Source organism: Carcharodon carcharias, chromosome 2 (genome assembly GCF_017639515.1).
Source record: "Carcharodon carcharias isolate sCarCar2 chromosome 2, sCarCar2.pri, whole genome shotgun sequence".
Lineage (NCBI taxonomy): Eukaryota > Metazoa > Chordata > Chondrichthyes > Lamniformes > Lamnidae > Carcharodon > Carcharodon carcharias.
In genome coordinates this window covers 8,286,337-8,308,526 of record NC_054468.1, presented here as the reverse complement: position 1 = coordinate 8,308,526, position 22,190 = coordinate 8,286,337, and the positions used below count along the sequence as shown (strand labels likewise).

Here is a 22,190-nt window from a genome sequence, read left to right as displayed (position 1 = left end):
GCATCTGTCGAGAGGAATACAGTTGACATTTCGAGTCTGTATGACTCTTCATCAGAACTAAGACTTATAGAAATGAGATTAAATATAAGCTGGTAGAAGGGGGTGGACAGGAGAGCTCAATAGGGAGCCAGTGATAGGTGGAGGGCAAGAAGGGACTGCCAAAGATGTCATAGACAAAAGGACAAAGGGGTGTTGACAGTGGTGATATTATCTAAAGGATGTGCTAATGGGGTCATTAAGGGAAGCAAGCTCGTGGCAGATGGCCCTAGTGTGGATGGGGTGGCGGGAAGGGATTGAAATGAGCTAAATGGAGGAGATGAAACAATAGATTGAAATAAATTTAAAAATAGGAGGAAAACAATTTATACTGCATTAGAAGAGAGCACTGATTGATTGGCAAGTGGACTCTGATTGGTAGAGATATTGCCATGCAGAATGCACCAGAGAACAGTTAACTGCTAAGCTTTAGTTTAAATTTAAGCCAGACAAGGTCGACTCTGATTGGTCATGGCATTGCCATGGCAAATGAATCAGGGAATGGCCATCCCTCAAGCTTTTGTTTAGTTGGAAAAGGTGCAATGGTTGGACATGCTCCTTTTGTCTGCAAAGGACAGGGCCCTGTGTGTGAATATATGTAACTTCTAGTACACGTAAGCGAGCCACACACGAACCCAGCTGATAATCTTAAATTGGTTGTCAGTATAGTTCTTAGCACAATCAAAATTGTTAAGCCTATGCTGTCCATTCGCAAAATCACATATAATGTTGGACACTTTGTTTTGTGTTTTGCAAGTACGGGCTAGTTGGGTATGATTAGTACTTTGCCTGTTGCAAACAGCTGAAGGGACGTGCTGATTGATAGCCATTGGGACATGACAACCTACATACCTGGCATCATACCAGCACTGAAATTCATAAACCACATTATTCATTTGTGTGATAGGCAGAACATCTTTTTGGCTTGACTGCAGCATCCTGTTAGTGGAGAATACCACTTGTGTTGCTACTGTATAATAGCAGCATGAAACAGTTAGTTTCACCTGTTGTTAAAATTTTTGAGACACCTTACCCTTCCAGGGTAATCTGAGGTAGACTAGGCACTTTTCAGGGTCAAAAGATTTATTAGAGTTCTTTGAGGACACAACAAGTAATGTGGGTAAAAGAGGAACCTGTAGATGTGGTGTACTTGGATTTGCAAAAGACATTTGATAAGGAGCCACATCAAAGGTTGCTACACAGAGTAAGGGCTCTGTAGGGGGTGATGGTGGGGCTGAACTATTTGCAATCTATATAAAAGACTTGGATGAAGGGACTGAATGTATGGTTGTTAAATTTGCTGTTGACACAAAGATGGTTCAAAAGTAAATTATGGGGAGGTCATAACAAGTCTACAAAGGGACTTAGATAGGTTAATTGAGTGGGCATAAAAATGGCAGATGGAATATAAGATGGGAAAGTGTGGACTCGTCCACTTTGGCAGGAAGAATAGAAGGGCAATATATTACTTAAATGGAGAAAGATTGCGGTACAGAGGGATCTGGGTGTCCTGGTATATGAATGACAACTGGTTAGTATATAGGTACAGCAAGTGATTAGGCAGGCAAATAAAATGTCCTAATTTATTGCAAGGGGAATGGAATGTAAAATTAGGGAAGTTTTCCTACAATTGCAAGGGTGTTGGTGAGACCACATCTGGGGCACGGTGTACAGTTTTGGAATTCTTACTTGAGAAAGGATACAATAGCATTAAAACAATTCAGAGAAGGCTCATTCAACTGATTCCCAGGATGAAGGGATTATTTTATGAGAAAAAATTGGACAAGCTAGGCCTGTATCCATTAGAGTTTACAAGAATGAGAGGTGATCTTAATGAAACATATAAGATCCTGAGGAGATTGACAGTGTGGATGGTGAGAGGATGTTTTCCCTTATGGGACAGACTAGAACTAGAGGACATAATTTAAAAATAAGGGGTCTCCCATTTAGTGTGGAGATGAGGAGAAATTTCTTCTCTCAGAGGATTGTTGGTCTGTGAAATTCTCTTCCCGGACAGCAAGTTCATTAAATATTTTTAAAGCTGACTTAGATGGATTCTTGATTGACAGAGGAGTTGAAGGATGTAGAGGGTAGAGAGGAAAGTGGAGTTGAGACCACAATCAGGTCAGCCATGACCTTATCAAACGGTGGATCAAGCTTGAGGGGCTGAATGGCCTACTACTGCTCCTAACCTGCAAGTTCATATAAGTTGCTGTTTTTCCTTTCTAGTTTCAGATTTTCAGCATTTTTTTAAAATCCCTGGATCGATATTCTAGAGTTTTGCTTGTTTTTCTTTCAGAATCATAGAATATTTACGTTGAACTTTCCCTCAGCAGATTAAATGGGCGGGTAGAGTCTATGAAAACGCGGAATGCACATGGGCTGTAAGAGGAGATTAAGTGGTTTTATAGAATCCAGGTGAGGGAAGTTTGGACACAGTCAGTAGATGGAGTGACCTTTAAATGACCTTCTCACATGCTGGGTTTTCTTCTTTCAATCTCCCATTTAGACTGAAGGCTACAGGCATGTTGACAGCTCTGCCCTCTTTATGAAAGTATTTGCTCTTTTCTCTTCTAGGTGTGTGCTACGCTGAGTTTGGAGTGCGAGTACCTAAAACTACCGGCTCAGCCTACACCTACAGTTACGTGACGGTGGGGGAGTTTGTGGCATTCTTCATTGGGTGGAACCTGATTTTGGAGTATCTGATTGGAACAGCCGCTGGTGCCAGTGCTCTGAGCAGTATGTTTGATTCATTGGCCAACCACACCATGAGCCATTGGATAGTGGACTATGTTGGCACTTTAAATGGACTAGGTAGGTCAGTACAATTTAAATAATAAATACAGTTAGTTTTTAACTTTGGTAGAAGCACTGGACCCATGAGTCCTAGCATTAGCTTTCTGTAAGTTTAATTATATACTGTTAGTTTACACAGAAGTCGGCCATTCAGCCCAACAAATCCATACTGCAGCTATGCTCTACAAGAGCCTCCACTCTCCTATAGCACCATATTAGCATATTCTTCTATTCCTTTCTCCCTCATGGGTTTATCTAGCTTCCTCTGAAATATACTTGTGCTATTCATTGCAGCTACTCCCTCTGGTAATGCTCTCACCACTCTCTTGTTAAGGAAGTTTCTCCTGAATTCCCTTGTGGATTTATTAGTGACTATCTTAAATTAATGGCCTTTTAGCTTTGAAGGTCCAACATGTGAAAATACCTTTTCTATGTTTACCCTATCAAACCTCTTCACAAATTTAAAGACCTCTATCAGTTCACTCCCCCATGTCCTCTTTTTCTAGAGAAAAGAACATCAACTTGTTGTATTCATATCAAAGCTTTCATGACATCAGGATGTCACAAAACACTTCACAGCTAATTAAGTACTTTTTTGAAGTGTAGTTACTGTTGTATTGTAGGAAATATTGCAGCCAATTTTGGGACAGAAAGTTCCCACAAACACCAATGAGATGAAGAATAAGATAATCTATTTTGGTGATTTTGGTCGAGAGATGAGAATTGGCCAGGACACCCATGCAGATCCCCATACATTTCTTTTCAATAGTCTGAAAGGACTTTTTATATCCACCCAAGAGCTCAGGTGGGACCTCAGTTTGACACTTCATCCAAATGGCTAAAGCTATCTCTTTGCTGCCCTTTAAGTCCTTGCATTGGAAAATGGACTGGCTTCCCCCACCACCCCCACCATATACATTAGCTCCAATCACAGAAGAGCACACCTATTGACTTTTATGACCTTCACTCTGACTGCGCTTGAATGAGTATTGTTCGTACTTGGCTTTGGACACATACCTGCTGGGGAGCACTTTAGCACTAACCTGGTTCATTTAATATTGGAGCCGTATAGCAGGAGAGACCTATTAGACTGAAATAGATTGGAACCCTCGTCCCAGAGTGAACCAGCCATTGCGTCATCATTCAGTTTCAGTAGTAAGTGTTTCCTAGGACCTGAATTTTGGTGTTACAGACCCTTAAACCTTGCTGAAAGACAAATTGGTTTAGGCCAGTTGAAATGGCAGCTTGTTGGTCTTTAAGGTAACTCTTGTGACTGAGTGGCCCTGTTTTCTGTGGCTTGTTTGTACAGGGAAAGGGGAAGAGTCCTATCCTGACCTCCTGGCACTGTTCATCGCTGTTATTGTGACAGCCATCGTTTCCTTGGGGGTGAAAAATTCTGTGGGGTTCAACAACGTGCTGAACATCATCAACTTGGCTGCCTGGGTTTTCATCATGTTTTCGGGCCTCTTCTTTATCAATAGCTCCAACTGGGATGAAGGGAGGTTTCTACCTTTCGGATGGTCTGGGGTGAGTAACAATCCCTGCAGTCCATTGTTGATCAATTCCATTTGAATGTAATGGGAATGAAATTAGTCATCACCAGTAGCAGAAATGGTGAATAGGGAATTGGCCGCCCTATTTACACCGTGAGTGAATTTCCTTTTCACCAAAGTCAACGGAAAAGTACAAAACTTTGGGCGCAAAGTGAAACGGGGTTGCTGCTTCTCCTGGTTCTGCTACCAGAGAAGACTGGTTTCACTCCCAAAATATTTTCTAGAACCAGCAATCCATCCAACCAATGACTCAGTGAGTAAATGTTGCATTCCTGATCATTATTACGATTGTTATTTGTACAAGGATGTATTGATATTTATATTGTTTAGATTTTGTGTTCAGCAGCAAAGTAATCGTGCCCAACATAGACCTGAATGAAAATCCACAAAAATCTAGTGATCCCTGTAGCATCAATTTACCTTTCCCGAAATTACTTTTGTTCCAGCCATTTGGGGATCTCCGGTGTCCAGCAACAGCATCATCAAGCAGTGTAGACAGCCAACCACATGGCAGAATTCTCACAGACAGCAAGCCGGGAAGTAAAAGGCACTGATTATCCTTCATTTTTTAATGTTTCCACAGAGAATGCTATAATGATTGGAGCATACATATGTGATTAAGGTGGAAATGGAAATGTCATAAAGAAAATTAAAAAATTATATATTTTTGGTTATTTTAAAAATATATGGAATTTTTAAAGTTATAATACAGTAGTCTGCCATTCTAGAAATATAGGCCGGAAGCTTGTTGCAGTATTAAGTCACCTGATGGCATGATCGGAAGTACGCAGGATTTCCAATTGTAGGCGAGATGGTTGGCCGTCACATGATTGCACGGCAGCCAGCTAATTGGATATTAGTGGGTGAGGTACCCAGCCAATCATGTGAAGGAGTGGACAGGGCGTCAACAACCTCGGCAATGCCTCATGGGGTCAAAGATTTGTGTGTGATATAAGGGCACTGTAATAATCTAATATGGAATACACCTTTAAGACAAGTGATGTAATGTAAGATCACATGATCTTAATATCCAACAGCTGAGTAGCGCAGGCTACCACTGTGAGAGAGTCTTGAGTTGGACACTGAAGAGTGAAGACAGAGCTTTGAGCTGTGAGCACATAAATATAGTTGCTGAGTTTCATTTGTAAATAAACATGTGATTATTCTAATGGCGATCTCCCGATGTTCCCTGTCTCTGTACCGATTTGGTCACCCTGAATAAGTCATGAAACCCTGATCCTTTCTTCCCAACAAACTCAAGGGCACTGGATCCAACAAACTGGCTATGAGAGTAAAAACACGAGAAACCGCGGAGAAAATGCAGTAAAAAGCAAGGGAGAATGAAGGAAATCAGGAGAACTGAAACTGGGCCGTACCTCGCATGGTAATTGTAAGTAAAAGAAAAGTTCCTCCTTGAGCATTGAAGCAATCCCCTCAGGGCGTGCTGCAATTTGGAAGAGTGGAGCTTCTCGACCCAACCTCGGACGATCGGTCTCATTATGTTGAACGCCTCGTGTTCTTCTTCAAGGTGGGCGACATTGTGGGGGAGGAGAAGACACGCGTGATCTGTCAGTCCACATGTGGGAATAAGACTTACAGATTCATTCAGAATCTATTGGTGCCCAGTGCCCCAGGCTCGAAAAGTTTTGATGATTTAGTGAACCTGGAATAGAATCATTACCAGCCCCAACCGTCGGTGACCATAACAATGGTTTAAATTCAACTCAAGAGTTAGAGCTGCGAGGGAGACAGTGGCTTGTTATGTGGTAATTCTGAAGCAATTAGCTGAATATTGCGAGCTCTGGGCTTCTATCAATGATATGCTTAGAGATCGTTTGGTGAGGTATAAACAAAAGTGCGATTCAGAAGAGATTACTGGCTGAAACAAATTGAGATTTTCAGAAGGTATTGGAAATCGTTCTGGCCATGAAAGGTGCAGGGCGAGACTCAGACGCCATTCGAGGAGCGCAAAATGGCTCCGTCCTCCATGTTGGGAGGGAAGCCTCAGCCGAAAAGAACACAAAAGTGCAGAACTTTACTCAGAAGCAGCTGCTGCTAGCAGATAAATTAAAGGGGATAACTTAGCAGCAAAATCATGGCATGATAGAAATAGAGATGGAAGCAGACACCTTGGTAATGGATCACAGTTTAAAAAGATCAAATGTTTCTTCTGCCATCGATATGGACACCTCATGAGGCATTGTAAAAATAGATTCAGGCAGATTAGCAGACAAAAGCAAAAACCCAAAGAGATAAACAGTGTTGAAAAGCCAGAAGTAATAGATCCTGATACCTATTCATTATATATTTTGAAGGTAGCTAGAAGATAGCTAGAAGTAATAGATCCTGATATCTGTTCATTATATATTTTGAAGGTAGCTAGAAGTAATAGATCCTGATATCTATTCATTATATAATTTGAAGGTAGCCAGAAGTAATAGATCCTGATATCTATTCATTATATAATTTGAAGGTAGCTAGAAGTAATAGATCCTGATATCTATTCATTATATAATTTGAAGGTAGGAAGAACAGAGCCTATCTACGTAACCATGAGAGTGGATGAGAAGCCTATCAGAATGGAGGTGGATACTGGTGCAGCTACTATGGTAATCAGTGAGCATACTTTTGAATACTTGAATCTTGAAGCTGAATTTAGAAGAAACTATTATGATTACCCTTGATAGTAGTAGTAGGCGAGGGATCTAGTCTCCTTGAATTAAACTGGCTGAAAGAAGTTAAATTGGAATGGACAGAAATCTTCCAGCTGAGAATTAATGGGCTATCGCAGCTACAACAAAAATATGCCTCAGTTTTCAAGGATGAACTTGGAAAAATTGAAGGGCTACAAGCAAAAATTCATGTAAATCCAGAGATTCATGAAGGCAAGACCAGTATCTTATGCAATATGTGATAAGGTAGACGCAGAACTGGACAGTTTAGAAAATCTGGGAGTGATACAATTTTCAGAGTGGGCAGCTCCAATTGTACCTGTTCTCAAACCTGACCAAAGCATTAGAATATGCAGAGACCATACATTAACAGTCAATAAAGTTGCAAAATTGGATAGATAACCCATATCTAAATTTGTAGATGTATACACTAAACTGGCAGGTGGATTGGCTTACACAAAGTTAGATTTAAGTCATGCCTACCAACAATTGGAATTAAAGAAGGCATCCTGGATGTTTGTCACCATAAATACACATAAGGGGTTACCATTTGGCGTATCTTCAGCTTGCGCCATATTCCAAAGAACAATGGAAAGCTTATTACAGGGATTGCCCCATGCTGTAGGTTATTTAGATGATATTCTCATGACTGGACTCAATGAAAAGGAACACTTGATGAACTTGGAAGAAGTTCTGAAACGTTTTTCGCAGGTGGGAGTGAGATTGAAAAAGAAAAAGTGCACATTCCAGGCAAAAGAGGTAACATACCCAGGTCACAAGGTAGATTCACAAGGCCTACATCTAGTTGAAGAAAAAGTGAAAGCGATTAAAGAAGCCCCAGAGCCAAAGAATACATACGGATTGAAATTATTCTTGGACACTTCTCGCCTAATTTGTTGACAGAACTGCCACCACTCGATTACTTGCTCAAGAAAAACCAAAAATGGTAATGGCAAACACCACAGGAAGACGTTTTCACAAAAGTGAAATAGTTGTCACAATCATCTCCACTTCTAGTACATTTTGACCTAAAAAAGAGTTGATATTAATGTGTGATGCATCAACCTATGGAGTGGGATAATCGAATGGATAATGGATCAGAATGACCTATAGCATAAGTGTTGAGAACATTCAGTACTGCAAAGAAAAAGTACTCTCAAATTGAAAAAGAAGGCCTGGCAATCATTTTCGGTGTTGAGGTTTAACATGTACAGGGTCGTCACTTGACTATCATAATGGACCACAAGCCATTATTAGGACTATTCAGGGAAGACAAGGCTATACCCCCTATAGCCTTGACAAGAATACAAAGACGGTCATTGATCTTGGTAGTGTATGAGTATACTTTTATTCATAGAACCTGAAGTCAAATTGCAAACACAGATGCACTCAGTTGTTTACCCTTGCAAATAAAAGATGACGATGTCCCAATTCCTCAGGGATTCGTTTTGTTATTGAATTTCCTGCACTCATCGCCAATATGTGCTAGACAAATTAAAGATTGGACAAACCGAGGCCCAGTCTTATCCAAAGTGAGAATCAAGTTCTTCATGGTCGGTCACAAAAACAAGAATCTGATTAAATGAAACCCTTTTTGCGAGTAGTTACAAGATAACCGGCCAAGAAGTTATTTTATTGTGGGGAGCTCGGGTGATTGCTCCTCCCAAAGGACAAAAGCCATTGTTATCTGAACTTTACAGTGCACATGCCAGAATTTCCAAAATGAAGGCATTAGCACGTAGCTGTATGTGTTGGTGGGGAATGGATGGAGAAATTGAACACTTAATAAGAAATTGTACGCAGAGTCAACAAGTACAAAAATCACCTGCAACAGCCCCATTAAACCCCTGGGAGTGGCCAGGAAGGGCATGGGTATGAGTACACATTGACTATGTGGGACCTTTTACGGGAACAATGTTTCTCCTTATCGTAGACGCTCATTCAAAATGGATGGACATATACGAAGTGAGGTTGCCCACATATTCAGCGACGATAGACAAACTACAACAAAGTTTCGCAATTAATGGATACCTGAAGTGCTAGTATCAGATAATGGAACAGAATTCACAAGTGCTGAGTTTAACTGACTTACAAGCCTCAACGGTATTGTTTATTTGAAAATATCAAATATCAAATATCCATACTATTCTTCTTCAAATGGACTCATTGAGAGAGTGGTTCAGACATTCAAATCTGGTATGAAGAAATTGTCTGGAGACTTGATAGCGACTAAATTAGCGTGATTTCTTTTCCATTATAGAATCACCCCTCATTCAACAACAGGTGTCACACCTGCAGAATTGTTGATGAAATGCCATCTCCAATCGAGACCGAGCCTGATCCGATCCAAACTTGGCAGGAGGTGGGTGGGGAGGGGAGGGGATGTAGAAAGAAGACAGCAAAGTCAGAAAATGGGACATGATTGTCACAGTTGGGACAGAACATTTAATGTAGGAGAGGAAGTATTTATGAAAAGCTTTAGAGAAGGATCAGCATGGTTGTTCAGTGAAGTAAGTGCAGTAACAGGATCTCTTTCCTATCATGTGAAAGTTGAAGATTGAGGAATAAGGAAACATGTGGATCACATTAGAAGAGGAGAAACCAAATATCTAGAGATGATTCCACAAGTGCTCAAGGCTGAATCAACATCTTCTGTTGAAAGAATTGAGTACAAGTGTGTTTGAAGGGCCGACTGTACCTGAAAGAGTTGAAGAAACAGATTTACAGGAACCTACTGAAGAACCAGACCCTCCGACGACTCCAGTAAAGGAGGTTCCAAATCAAACTTCAGAAGCTGTAGAGCTGAGACATTCCACACTCCCCCAGAGAGACTAACTTTGTAAATAATTGATCTGTATAAATAACTTGATATAATGAAAAATTGTAAAATATATTTATCAGTAAAGGGGCAGGGATGTAATAATCTGATATGTAGTATGCCTTTAAGACAAGTGTTGTAATGTAAGATCACATGATCTTAATACCCATTAGCAGAGTAGCGCAGGCTACCTCTGTGAGAGAATCTTGAGTTAGACACTGAAGAGTGAAGACAGAGTTTTGAGTTGTGAGCACACAAATTTTTTGTAAATAAACAACATATGTTTATTCTAACAATGATCTCCTGATGTTCTCTGTCTCGGTACCAACTTGGTCACTCCGAAACAAGTGTGCAATCTGGATTTTTTAGCTCCAACAAATGAAAGGGCACTGGATCCCAAAGGCTCCTGGGCAGGTATTCCTTCCCTATAATCCAGCAGTATCAGTCTGGCTGTGTGAGTGGACGTCTTGAGATTACAGCTGCTGCTGGAACCTCCTGATCTTTCCCCTCCAGGATAACCTCAACTGCTGCTACCGCTTGTTATTCTGGAAAGATGTCCCAGAGCAGACAACTTGTGACTGCACGGTTTAGAGATGCCCCCCCCGCCCCCTGCAGGTTCCCCTCCAGGCCATCCGGGAATGAGGGGGTGTCCTATTTCCCAATGATGGCAGAGGAAGCCCTCCTGCCTGACAAAGGCACCCAGACAGAGGTCGCAGCAGAGGCTAGCAACCACTGAGTGCACAAGCGAAACTGGTCCAATGCAGAAAAGGTGTCAAAGACCTCCTGTGCTCCACGAAGGTAAGTGGCACAATGTCATCAGTACAGAATGGCACTCATAAAGGCATCAAGTCAAGTAAACGTGTGAGTGAAGAGGAATGTCAGGCACGAAATTCTAGGCCTCAGTGCCAGATGGAACATGTGGATGATGTGTGGGTTCAGTTCAAACTGTGGAAGTTGTACCAGTTGCAGGAGGGTGTGTGTGAAACAATTACCAGGCAGGCAACAGCCACTGTCATAGGCCTGCATACCCATTAAGGGATTAGGAGCCCACTGAAATGACACTAAATCCTTCTTTCTGCCTGCAGGACAAAGTGTGCTTAACACGAGGGAGTGGCCAAAAATAGTTCGGGGGGGTGGTGAGGGGGGATTGGAGGCGGGGGGGGGGGGTCGCTGACTGGGGGCGTGGGGTGCACCAGAAATCAGATTCTTGAACCCTGCAGAAGAGGAGGCTGCAGAACAGGCAGGGGAGGGCAGTGGCTGATCTTGTGCCAGTGGAGAGCCCGGAGTTTCAGGACATCAGAGTGAGGATGCCTTCAGCCTGGCATTCAGAACTGGGCATATAGGGTACAGACGTGATACATTGATGGGGAAAGCGAATGCACATAACCATCAGCTAATTCTTTGTGTTGTCCGTTATAGGTACTCACAGTCATGACTGACAGTGAAAGCAGCAGGTCTGACCTCCACCCCTGAGGGTAACCAAAGTGACCAGTCTGAGGATCCACCATCACATCATCCCCGCCCCCCCCACCCCTCCTGCACCCTCCACCAGCACAGCGACTCTCACCTCGACGGTTCCGATTTCGCGATTAGATTCGGGGTCGTGAGCTGGTGAGCACAGCACAGGCACACGCCCATATTTGATGGAGCCAAGGTGCCTGACAGTTGGACCACTATCGGTGACCAGGCCCATGTTGAGTCCCATGCAGGTGATGTGCCTCTGGAAATGTGAGAAACCAGAGACAGGCAGGGGGACAGCTGGCAGAGATGCTGAGGCCATGCACAGCCTTGGGCAACAGGTGGAGGAGTTTGTCCACGTTCTGAGTTCTGCCATGGTTCCACCATGTGAGTACATGACTTCCTCCATGGATAGTTTGGTGACCATGGAGAGCCAGGTCCAGTTGAACACCCAGTGACAGCCGAATATGTGCTCAGGCCATGGGTGGCTAGGCAAGAGGGAGACCAAGGCACCTTGACCTCCCTCCAGGAGTCAGAGAGGTGCCATCACACATTGACAGGGGGCAGCAGCGCCAGCAAGCCAACCCAGGGGTGTCCAAGGATCCGTCGCCGCTCCTCCTCCCCTCTGCCAGTGAGCCCATCGCCTCCAGCAGGTGAGGCTGAAGAGGGTCCAACCCCGCCATGGCAGGAGAATCTCAGCAGGCTGGAGCCCTTTAGGCCTCAGGTGACCAGAGGACTGCAGCCAAGGTCATCTCAAGCAATGGGGCATAGCACTTAGCAGGCTGCCTCCACCTCAGCTGCAGATGTCAGGGTTACAGCAAGACAGTGTTAGGAAACATAAGCTGCAAAAATTCTAACAGCACAAAGCTGGCAGGAATCTATTCATTCTATGGATATTATAAGTCGCGTGTAAATGTATGGTTTGGGTTACTTTATTCATGTGTGTTCAGTAGTCATGATGTTTGGAACTGTACAGCTGAAGGGTGGGTTTAAGGGTGTGACACTTCACTAATGATCAACAATAGGTGATGTGGGCCTATGGAACCATCATTTATTGTATGGCCTGAGAAATAGTAGCATTTCCGAGTCACTTGACATGTGCAAGTTTCCATCTTAGGCACCTTTGTAAGGTTGGGGGTTTGGAACCTGGCTGCAGCAAGCCAGAATGCAGTGCTCACCCCTTTATCATCCATCAGAAGCTGTTGTCTAAACAACATCTGTGGCTGATGCATTCCACATATTGCAGGTGAACACACAGAGTTGTTATCCAGGCTTTGCCAGCATTTGGAGTGTGTGTCACTGGGTATGTGCAACTTCCTTCCAAACAGAATCGTGTGTGTGGCTTTGGCAAAACCATTTTCCTTTTGAGGTGCCAGGAGTCACGGGAATGTAGGGTGGTCTGGGAGGAGTGTGCTGGATTTGCTGGCACTTGCATTGTGATATTTATTGAGGATGAAGACACAAAGAGTTCTTGCAGGGCTACACTCCTGCTGGAATCACGTTTCAATGAGGGTATCACAGGTAGGTCTGGCAAGTTGCACCATCACCCCGGTATCTGCAGCTGTAACCACACCCTGAGGATCACCAGTCTCTTCCTCTTCTTCCGCGTTTGAGGACCATCTTCCTTGTTGGCAATTCCTCACTTGTTAGCTACATGAGATTGTGAGGGTGTAGCAGGCCACAATGATCCTGGGACTAGCTGTGGCACATCATGCAGTGTCCCTCCCAAGCGGTCCTGGCACCTGAACCTCAGTTCGATGGTCTGTTCTATTGTTGCCCTTGTTGGGACATTATACCTCTCCCCCGCTGGGCTTTGAGGGCTCCACACAGGAGTAATGAGCCATATCTTCTGTGGAAATCCCTTGTCACCCAGGAGCCATTCCTGCAGTTGCTAAGGGGGAGCATATAGCTGTGGCACCTGAGGGTGGGTGAGGATGTGTGAGTCATGAGAGCTCCCTCGGAGGTGAGCACACACTTGGAGGGTTTGTTTGCAGTGGTCACACACCAGCTGCCCATTGAGAGTAAAAACCCTTTTAGTTTATGAAGGCCCCTGGGTGATCCCAGGGAAGTCATAGCCCAACATGTGTGCACTCAATTGCCCGTTGTACCTGTGGAAATCCAGCAATGGCACTGAATTCCCAAAGCACTGGCTGTCTGCTTCTCAGGGTCAAATTCAGTGGCCCTTCTGTACTCGGCATTGCTAACCTCCCTGAAGCATTTATAAATGGCAGACTATGAGGTCCACACCTGTCCTCAGTGGACCCCTGGAACAATCCAATGATGTAGAAATGCTTTTAAATGATTTTAAAACTACTGGCAAACTACTGGATGGCTCCCAGTCAATGGGAACTTAGGTCATTTAGAAGCAGCTGATGTAGGTCCCTTGACATCCTCAGCCATCTTCAACATTGCCTCCTGGATATTTGCAGGTAGCTGCTCTGCCAGTGGTATATTTGATTACACACTAACGCTCAGCATCTCACTTGGTCCCTGACTGCCATGCTTCTGAGCCTGACCCTCTGCTGGTGCCTCTTGTTGGCGTTCTGGCCATTTTTGCACCTGGCCCTGGCCCTGGGCCACCCTCTGCCAGTTCCCCACCAGAGCTAGCAGCTGCACTGGGTGCACTTGACGCATCTTGTCTACCTGAAGTGAACTGCAGACACGAGTCAGGCAAAAATCTGGTCAGCAAAGTCTTTATGGCCCTCTCTCCTGAACTGAGAATCTCTGACCAATTGTAAACCCTTCACTTTGTATTGGCTACACCCTGGTCTCCACCCACCCCACCATGAACATCTTCAGCCTTGACTTGTACTCTGGAGACCTCTTTGTGTTTTTGCAGCTATGTTCCTGGACACTCCCATTCAACCTGGAGCTGGTAGCCAACAGCCTGCACCCTCCCTCAGTCACCTTTGACCTTCCCTCCATCAAACTCTACCCTCACTCCATCACCCTTGACCCTCAAGCCACCCACCATTACCCTTGCTCAACTCTCATTCACCCTAGAGCTGCCCCCAGTCACCATTGATCTGCCTCGCCAGCACCCTGGACCTTCCCTTGTTACCTTTGACCTGCCAATTCATCGTCAAACTTTCTTCTATCAACCTTAACCTACCCTTTGTTACCCTCAACTGCCAGGTCTCACCATTGATCTTCCCTCCAGAACCCTGGACCTCCCCCAAAGATGTTTTACCTCCTGCCTGTAAATATTGACCCTCCCTGTACAGTCCAGCTTCCTCCCTCTGTCTCCCCATGAGCCCTCATATGTCTGCCATGACCCATCCTCCCTCTCTGACTCAGCCATGCCCCAATTCCCATACACTGCCACCACCTACTCTCACTGTATCAATGCCTCCTCTCCTGTGGTCCAGCAAAGGTCCCCATAAAAGAAAAGGAATGACTACCTCACCTGCAGCATGCCACTTTTAACCAGTCACGAATCTGAAGGCACGTGTTTCATGCTTGCTGCAGAATTAATTGCAAAGGTACAATTGAATCTGTCAAAATGGTATTTTAATACGTATGCAGGACATGCTAATGCGTTAAAAATAGGATCTCACGGCTTGCTGTCAGGAAGCTTGATCCATCTTCAATTTTCCACAACCTTAATTCCCTTATTTCATCTGACCATTAGGTAGCTCACATTTTGCTTCCCAGACAATTAAATGAATTCAAACGTTTTGATCCACTCAGGATTACAGGTATCTCCGTGACATACAACAGTCCTTGGACTGCTGTTCTTGCTGCATCCTGAGGTCTGCACTCAGTGCCATGCACCGCCATATGTACACACTTGACTTTTCTCTCCAGCAGCACCCGACTCACGCTATCTCAAAGCTTCCTTGTCCACAGCTCCATTTCGTTCTTCGTCTCATCTGCAAGCAGCTCTGAAGAAGAGTAATATTGGACTTGAAATGTTGGCTCTGTTTCTTTCTCCACAGATGCCAGATCTGCTGAGTTTCTCCAGAATTTTTTGTTTTAGTTTTAATGAGGTGCACCAGCCTGCCTCAGTTCCTACTGCCAACAGCAGCACAAGACTCCAGCCATAAAGTGACTTTTTCAAAGCAAGAGAGGTTGTTCAGGAGTAATTATAACTTACTACACATGAAGGAACTGAGTTAGACCTCTCCCAACAGGGTGTGGCTTTTTCGAAGGTTTTTACAGAGACAATAATATAATAAGAATTGAAAGTTTGCATTAATGCTAAGTGATTTCTAAAATGTTCATACGTGAGGACTTCAACAGTGCACCTTGTGAAGGAACAGGGAATCACTGACATTTTAACATGCAGACTCCAGAAATTGCTGTCACTTCATGGGCAATGGCTATGCCAGTTTTGCTGTCAATGCAACTGCAAAACCTGGATCTTATTTTCCTCTGTCCAACCAAAAGAGGGAGAGTGACGCAAAAGTGACTTGACCACTGCAGATGCTTGTGCAGCCTTGTCAACTAATTTGTGTCAAATTTGTGTTCCGTTGCATAAACCTGAAATTAAATTATTTTAAGTGGTTTTCTGGAAGTATTCCAATAACAGCCTTTGTCATTTATTCTACAGCATTATGTCAGCTTTAAAAATAGAACCCGCTTGTTTACGACAACGTGGATACTTAGCTTATTAGCTTGGCTTTATTCCAAAAAAGGCCTTGCCTTACTTTGCAGTGCACCTGCTTCCCTGGTTAGTCCTCATCACACAGGACCCAACTTTGAGCTGATGTTTGGCTCTATTTTAAAAGGCACACCAGTTCCAGGAACTGGAAGGGCCAAACACTGCTGCTTGTAAAAAAAGTTGACCGCAATGGTTTTCTTGCTGTAAGAAGCAAGACAAACAAGAAACCTTGGAGGAGGAAAAGAAAATATGGGTTACGCCAGAAATGGGTATTCTGTGGTCTTTGCGCGGTGGAGTGGGGTGTGAGTAATCCTGTGACTGCACCAGATGTTGGAGATAGATACCTCCACGTTCTGAATTGCAGGCAAGCATCAGTCTTTGGAAAGCCTTAAAGAGGACCAGCATTGAACCTTGTTACAATCCTTACTCTGCACCATGTCAGTTTGCTAACTGCAGCTCTTTCTTTAAGTTTCTTTGCTCCGTTCAAGACATTATTGGCCCCTAACCAGATCTCCTCACTATGTCTCGGCGTCTGGCCAAGGATTGTAACAAGGTTCAATGCTGGCCCCCTTTAAGGTTTTCCAAAGGCCTGTGCTTGCCTGCAGTTCAGAATGTGGAGGCGTCTATCTCCAACATCTGGTGCTGTCACAGGATTACTCCCACCCCGCTCAGTGCTAGGAGTGCAGAACACCCATTTCTGCACAACCCATATTTTCTTTTCCTCCTCCAAGGTTTCTTGTTTGCCTTGCTTCATACAGCAAGAAAACCATTTTGGTCAATCTTGGATTCCATAGATTTCCCAGCAGTGGAGAAAGGTTGAGGTTCAAGACACCTGAGCTTGGAATGAGGCTACAAGATTCCACAGGCTTTAAACAAACAAAAACAAGCTTCACTTTACACGTTCAGAAAAATAAAACCATTTACAATATGTAACTGATACTGTAACATTGAGGGTAAGTATGAGGTACATGTGAATTAACAGATGAACTGTGGTTGGACACTCCACACTATAGAGCCAATGACAGATGCAGCTTTATTCCAAGCGCAGGTGTCTTGAATCTCATACTTTATCTACTTTAAACAAAACATTGTTGAGAAATCAATGGGTTCCAAGATTCCTTCTCCCTAGATTCCCAAGTATATTCAAACACTAGCTCACAAGCACACTTTCAGATCTTTGGCAGTGTCAATCAGGGCGATCACTGCTCTAAAGGGGTACCTTTGCCCCAGCAGCCACAGTACAGATTCAGTCTTCTAACAGCAGCTCTTTCGTTAATTCGGAACCTGTTTCTTTGCTCCGTTCAAAACATTATTGGTCCCTAACCAGATCCCTCCCTATGTCTCGGAGTTTGGCCAAGGATTGTAACAAGGTTCAACGCTGGTCCTCTTTAAGGCTTTCCAAAGACTAGTGCTTGCCTGTAATTCAGAATATGGAGGTATCTATCTCCAACCTCTGGTGCAGTCACAGGATTACTCACACCCCACTCCACAGTGCAAAGACCACAGAACACCCATTTCTGCGTAACCCATATTTTCTTTTCCTCCTCCAAGGTTTCTTGTTTGCTTTGCTTCTTACAGCAAGAAAACCATTTCAGTCAAACTTGGATTCCAAAGATTTCTCAACAACTCACCCAGACGTTAGTCCCACTGTGAGTCAACCAATCTCACTGAAACTTTGTCTTTCTGACGAGGGTTTCCAATCTCCAGCTTTGAAGATCTCTCCTTGGAGTTCTCTCCAAGTGTCACGCCCACTCGGATGGCTTTAACAATGGCCCACCTCATAGATTTTCTATCTCGCCTTACGAGATTACTTCTACCTGGATTCCCAAGTGCACTCAAGCACTAGCTCACAAGCACACTTTCAGATCTTTGGCCGTGCCAATCTTTTTTTTATTCATTCACAGGGTGTGGGGCTTCACAGGCCAGGCCAGCATTTATTGCCCATCCCTAGTTGCCCTTGAGAAGCTGGTGGTGAGCTGCCTTCTTGAACCACTGCAGTCCATGTGGTATAGGTACACCCACAGTGCTGTTAAGGAGGGAGTTCCAGGATTTTGACCCAGCAACAGTGAAGGAACAGTGATATATTTCCAAGTCAGGATGGTGAGTGACTTGGAGGGAAACCTTTAGTTGGTGGTGTTCCCATCTGTCTGCTGTCCTTGCCCTTCTAGATGGTTGTGGTCACGGGTTTGGAAGGGGCAGTCTAAGGAGGCTTGGTGAATTCCTGCAGTGCATCGTATAGATGGTACACACTGCTGCTATTGTGCATCGGTGGTGGAGGGAGTGAATGTTTGTGGATGTGGTGCCATTCAAGCGGGCTGCTTTTTCCAGGGTGGTGTCCAGTTTCTTGAGTGTTGTTGGGGCTGCACTCATCCAGGTAAGTGGGGAGAATTCCATCAAACTCTTGACTTGTGCCTTGTAGATGGCGGACAGGCTTTGGGGAGTCAGGAGGTGATTTACTCATTGCACGATTCCTGGCCTCTGAACTATCAGCAACTATTGCTCTAAAGGGGTACCTTTGTCCCAGCAGCCCTCAGTACAGAGTCAATCTGCTAACAGCAACTCTTTCTTTAATTTGGAGCCTATTCTTTGCTCTGTTCTTTTAACTTACTTAATGGGACCTATTCCTGTCCCTGTGTCTGTGACACTTCCGGCTGGCAGACTGCCTCAAACTGACTGCCTCAGGAAGCTTTTGTTCATTGACCCTTGAACTGTTCTGGTGACCTATCAAAACGCTCCTAGAGTGTCTCACCCTTGTTATTAGGCAGGAACCAACGTTACAAGCATTGGAGCATCTTGTACCTTAAATGTTACAAACTCCAGACAGTACTCAGGGAAACAAAGTTCAATGGATTTCATGACAAACTGCTCCTTATCACTGTCAGATCTGAAAGAAACACCACAGTATTAAGAGCAGTCCCAAATTTCGAAGCCGTAAGAACATGTCATGGGATTGACTCTGACTTAAAACAGCGATCGGTTAATCTGGAAACCTGCGTACTGTTCTCTGAGCTTGATTCTCGGAGTCACAAGCTAGTGTGTCAAGTATCTCACAAACTGTAACCTCATGTTGAATTCACTTCCTAAATGAAGCATCAATGTGATGGAATATCTCATGAATATTTCTGTGAGGGGCTAAGACTTCACGCTGCATATCTTTATAAAATATATATAGATATCCTCATGGCTATTTCTAATATTTTAAAATTGAACAAAGATTCTTGAAAAGGCTGAAACTGTGTCTGCCTATGACCCCAAGACAAAAGAAGCCACTTTGCAGTTTTGGAAATCTCACACCTCGTTATCTCTGAGGAGCCACCAACGATCACTTGGGGATTGCACAGCCCAACTTAAAAGAGAGATATACAAAGGCCACTGAATTTAACAACCCAGGCTGGCCAGAAGGAGATGGATTGCCTGCAAAGGCAAAGGCCATGCAATCTTCCTTTCAATTCCTAATGGCTGAGACAGTTAATAGTCTTCAGAACCCAGATGATGGATACACATCCTTTGTCAGATGATGGGTGGAAAGGTAGGAGATCATGTGACATAGGCCTCTGCTTACAGACTGACATGGTTTCAGCCATTTTAAGGATCTTTGTTCAATTTTAAAATTTTAGAAATAGCACTAATTGCTCTAAGCACTAATTTCTCCTCTCACTACCTGTCCGTAAACAGAAAGGTGTTCGATTTCTTTCCTCTTTATAAGCGATAGCATGTTTCCCAACCCTTCTGTTTTTGTGTTATCCAATTTTTTATTAATAACCCCACAGCAAATTTGAAATAGGATGAACTAAAAATGGTTAGTTTATTGCACGCATTGAAAATGTGAAAGGAGGGTCACAATGTGACATCCACACTCAGACAGTGAAGAGAGGATTAAAGAAAGGAAGGTTTTACAGTACAGCGACTACTGAGAAAATTAATATTAGCTCACATGAGTTCCAGAATCCAGAATTAAAGTCTAAGGAGGTATCAAGGAGGTTGGTGGGTTGAAAACCAATGCTGTATAATTCACTTTTCCAGTGGTGTTGATTTCACATGATGAGAGGGACATGCAGAGAAAAAATCAATCTTATAGGCAATGGTACAGAACTTCCAGCAGTAGCAGTGTAGGTGGGGCCTGGTTTTCAACCTGGACAGAATTCTTTTTCTGTGAGGCTGCTAGATAGATGGTAAACAGTAGGCTGAGCTATGTAGTTCAGCAAGGCAATATTACTTGTTCCATAGTACTAGTGAACTTGGTTCAATTTTAAAATTTCAGAAAAAGCCATAAGGATATCTATGTATATTTTATTAAAATATGCTGTTTAAACTAACCCCCGTCCTGTCCTTGGCACCTTTTGATACCCCAAGAGGAAAGCATTTGCCTTGTGCAATGTCTACGAAGGTGGCATGTGCTTTGCATGTGGTCAATTCTGGCAAACTTCAGTTATTAACTTGGTGGTAGTCCATTGATTGGGACTCGGTCACCCCATATTTTGGCCACAGGTCTTAGCCTCCATGATGTTCCTCTTGGGCTGGACCTCAATCTGCTCCTACAGAGCCACTGATAGATAGATACTCAGGAGTTCTCAGGCCTAAGAGCTGGGAGTCAGTCGAGGTACTGGCCAGTAGGAGTGGACATTGGGTCAAGAGTCAGTGCAGGTATTGGCCAATGAAAATGGGCATGTGGTCAAGAGTCAGTGCAGTAATTGGCCGACAGGGAAGGTGTAGGGTCAAAGATCTGGGCTGATGCTGGCCAATGAGAATGGTGGAGGCTATTGATCTCCAAATAAAAATGAGCAAATAATTAAAAGAAAAATATTATTAATTATTGCAAATACCTTCTGACAAAGCAAGCAACTATGACCAGATAGAGCCCCAGCGGGGGTAGTGAGGGAACCTGACACCATTTTATGCACAACCAGCCCACCCCCACCTCTTTACCCACCACCATTCCCCAGCCTGGAAAGGCCCAGCTAATATTCCTGGATATATCAGCAGGGACCCAGTTGTGTCCTAACATCATCAAAGGCCAGTGACTCTTGGATTTTTGAGGCCCGTTAATGATGTAGTTTTTAAATACTGAACTGGTTCATCTAAAATACAGGGAAAAGAAGCAGGGGTATGGTATTAATTTTGAATACCTCTTTCAAAGAGCCAGCATAAGCATGAGGGGCTGAATTACCCCATCTGCGCTGTAAGATTTCATGATTTATTCTATGAAAGAAAGTCTTCCATTTATACAACATCTTCCATGACCTTATGATGTCCCAAAGCATTTTACAGCCAATAAAGTACTTTAAAAGTATAGTTGCAATTCTAAAGTAGGAAGCGTGGCAGCCAATTTTTGCACAGCAAGATCCCAAAAGAGCAATGTGATAATGACAAAATAATCTGATAATGCCACTGGGGGTTGAGGGATGAATACTGACGGGGGTACCAGGGAGAAATCCCCTGCATCTCTTGAAGTTGTGCCATTTACGTGGGAGTTTTAATATCTCAACCAAAGAATGGCTCCTCTAATAGTGCAGCACCTCTTCAGGACTATACTGCTTGAGGGTGCACCCCACTGAGCCACAGCTGACTCAGCTAGTAAATCTGAATGTGTGGGTTCAAACAGGATTTTCGCAGTAGTTAATTTCTATAAAACATGTCCTTTCCCTTGATAACCTTTCATTTCACAATTTGCTGATTACAGGTGCTCCAGGGTGCTGCAACATGTTTCTATGCATTCATTGGCTTTGACATAATCGCCACAACTGGAGAGGAAGCAAAGAGTCCAAACACTTCCATCCCGTATGCTATCACTGCTTCCCTGGTGATCTGCCTGACTGCATATGTGTCTGTGAGTGAAAAAAGCACATCTTTGATGGTTAAATGCAATCCAAATCTCCATTACTTAATGCCATTTCTGTGACTAAATCTCTACCACTTAAACCTACCTTTGTGACCAATCCATGTCCTATCTCCTCTTGTGGTTCAGTGTAAAATTAACGCACTATATAAATGCAAGTTATTGTTTTTGTAGCTGTGTAAATGTATTATAACAATCTTAATTTGGGCTTTTCTTTTGGAGATTTATGAATCAAGACACACTTCTGTTTTTAAATTACGTCCCTATCCCGTATAGGTTGGTAAATGTAGAGCTGAACTGATCCGGTCCAGGTCGGTCCAAGTTCATTCTCTGGCCTGCAATGAAGTAGTTGATCTCATTCACAGTACCAGATATGGCACTATATTTGACCTAAGCACATCTGGGAAAGGTCAACTAA

At 43.7% G+C, this 22,190-nt stretch overlaps 1 protein-coding gene across 1 annotated transcript in view; it reads left to right on the top strand.

Annotated features, from left to right (window-relative positions):
* Positions 1 to 22,190, top strand: part of slc7a14a (solute carrier family 7 member 14a) — a 111,867-nt gene that overhangs the window by 74,159 nt on the left and 15,518 nt on the right. Inside the window, exons 2-4 of the mRNA XM_041179242.1 lie at positions 2,614 to 2,850; positions 4,142 to 4,359; positions 21,617 to 21,763. Of these exons, the coding sequence (XP_041035176.1) occupies positions 2,614 to 2,850; positions 4,142 to 4,359; positions 21,617 to 21,763 (602 nt within the window). The remainder of the gene's footprint in view (positions 1 to 2,613; positions 2,851 to 4,141; positions 4,360 to 21,616; positions 21,764 to 22,190) is intronic.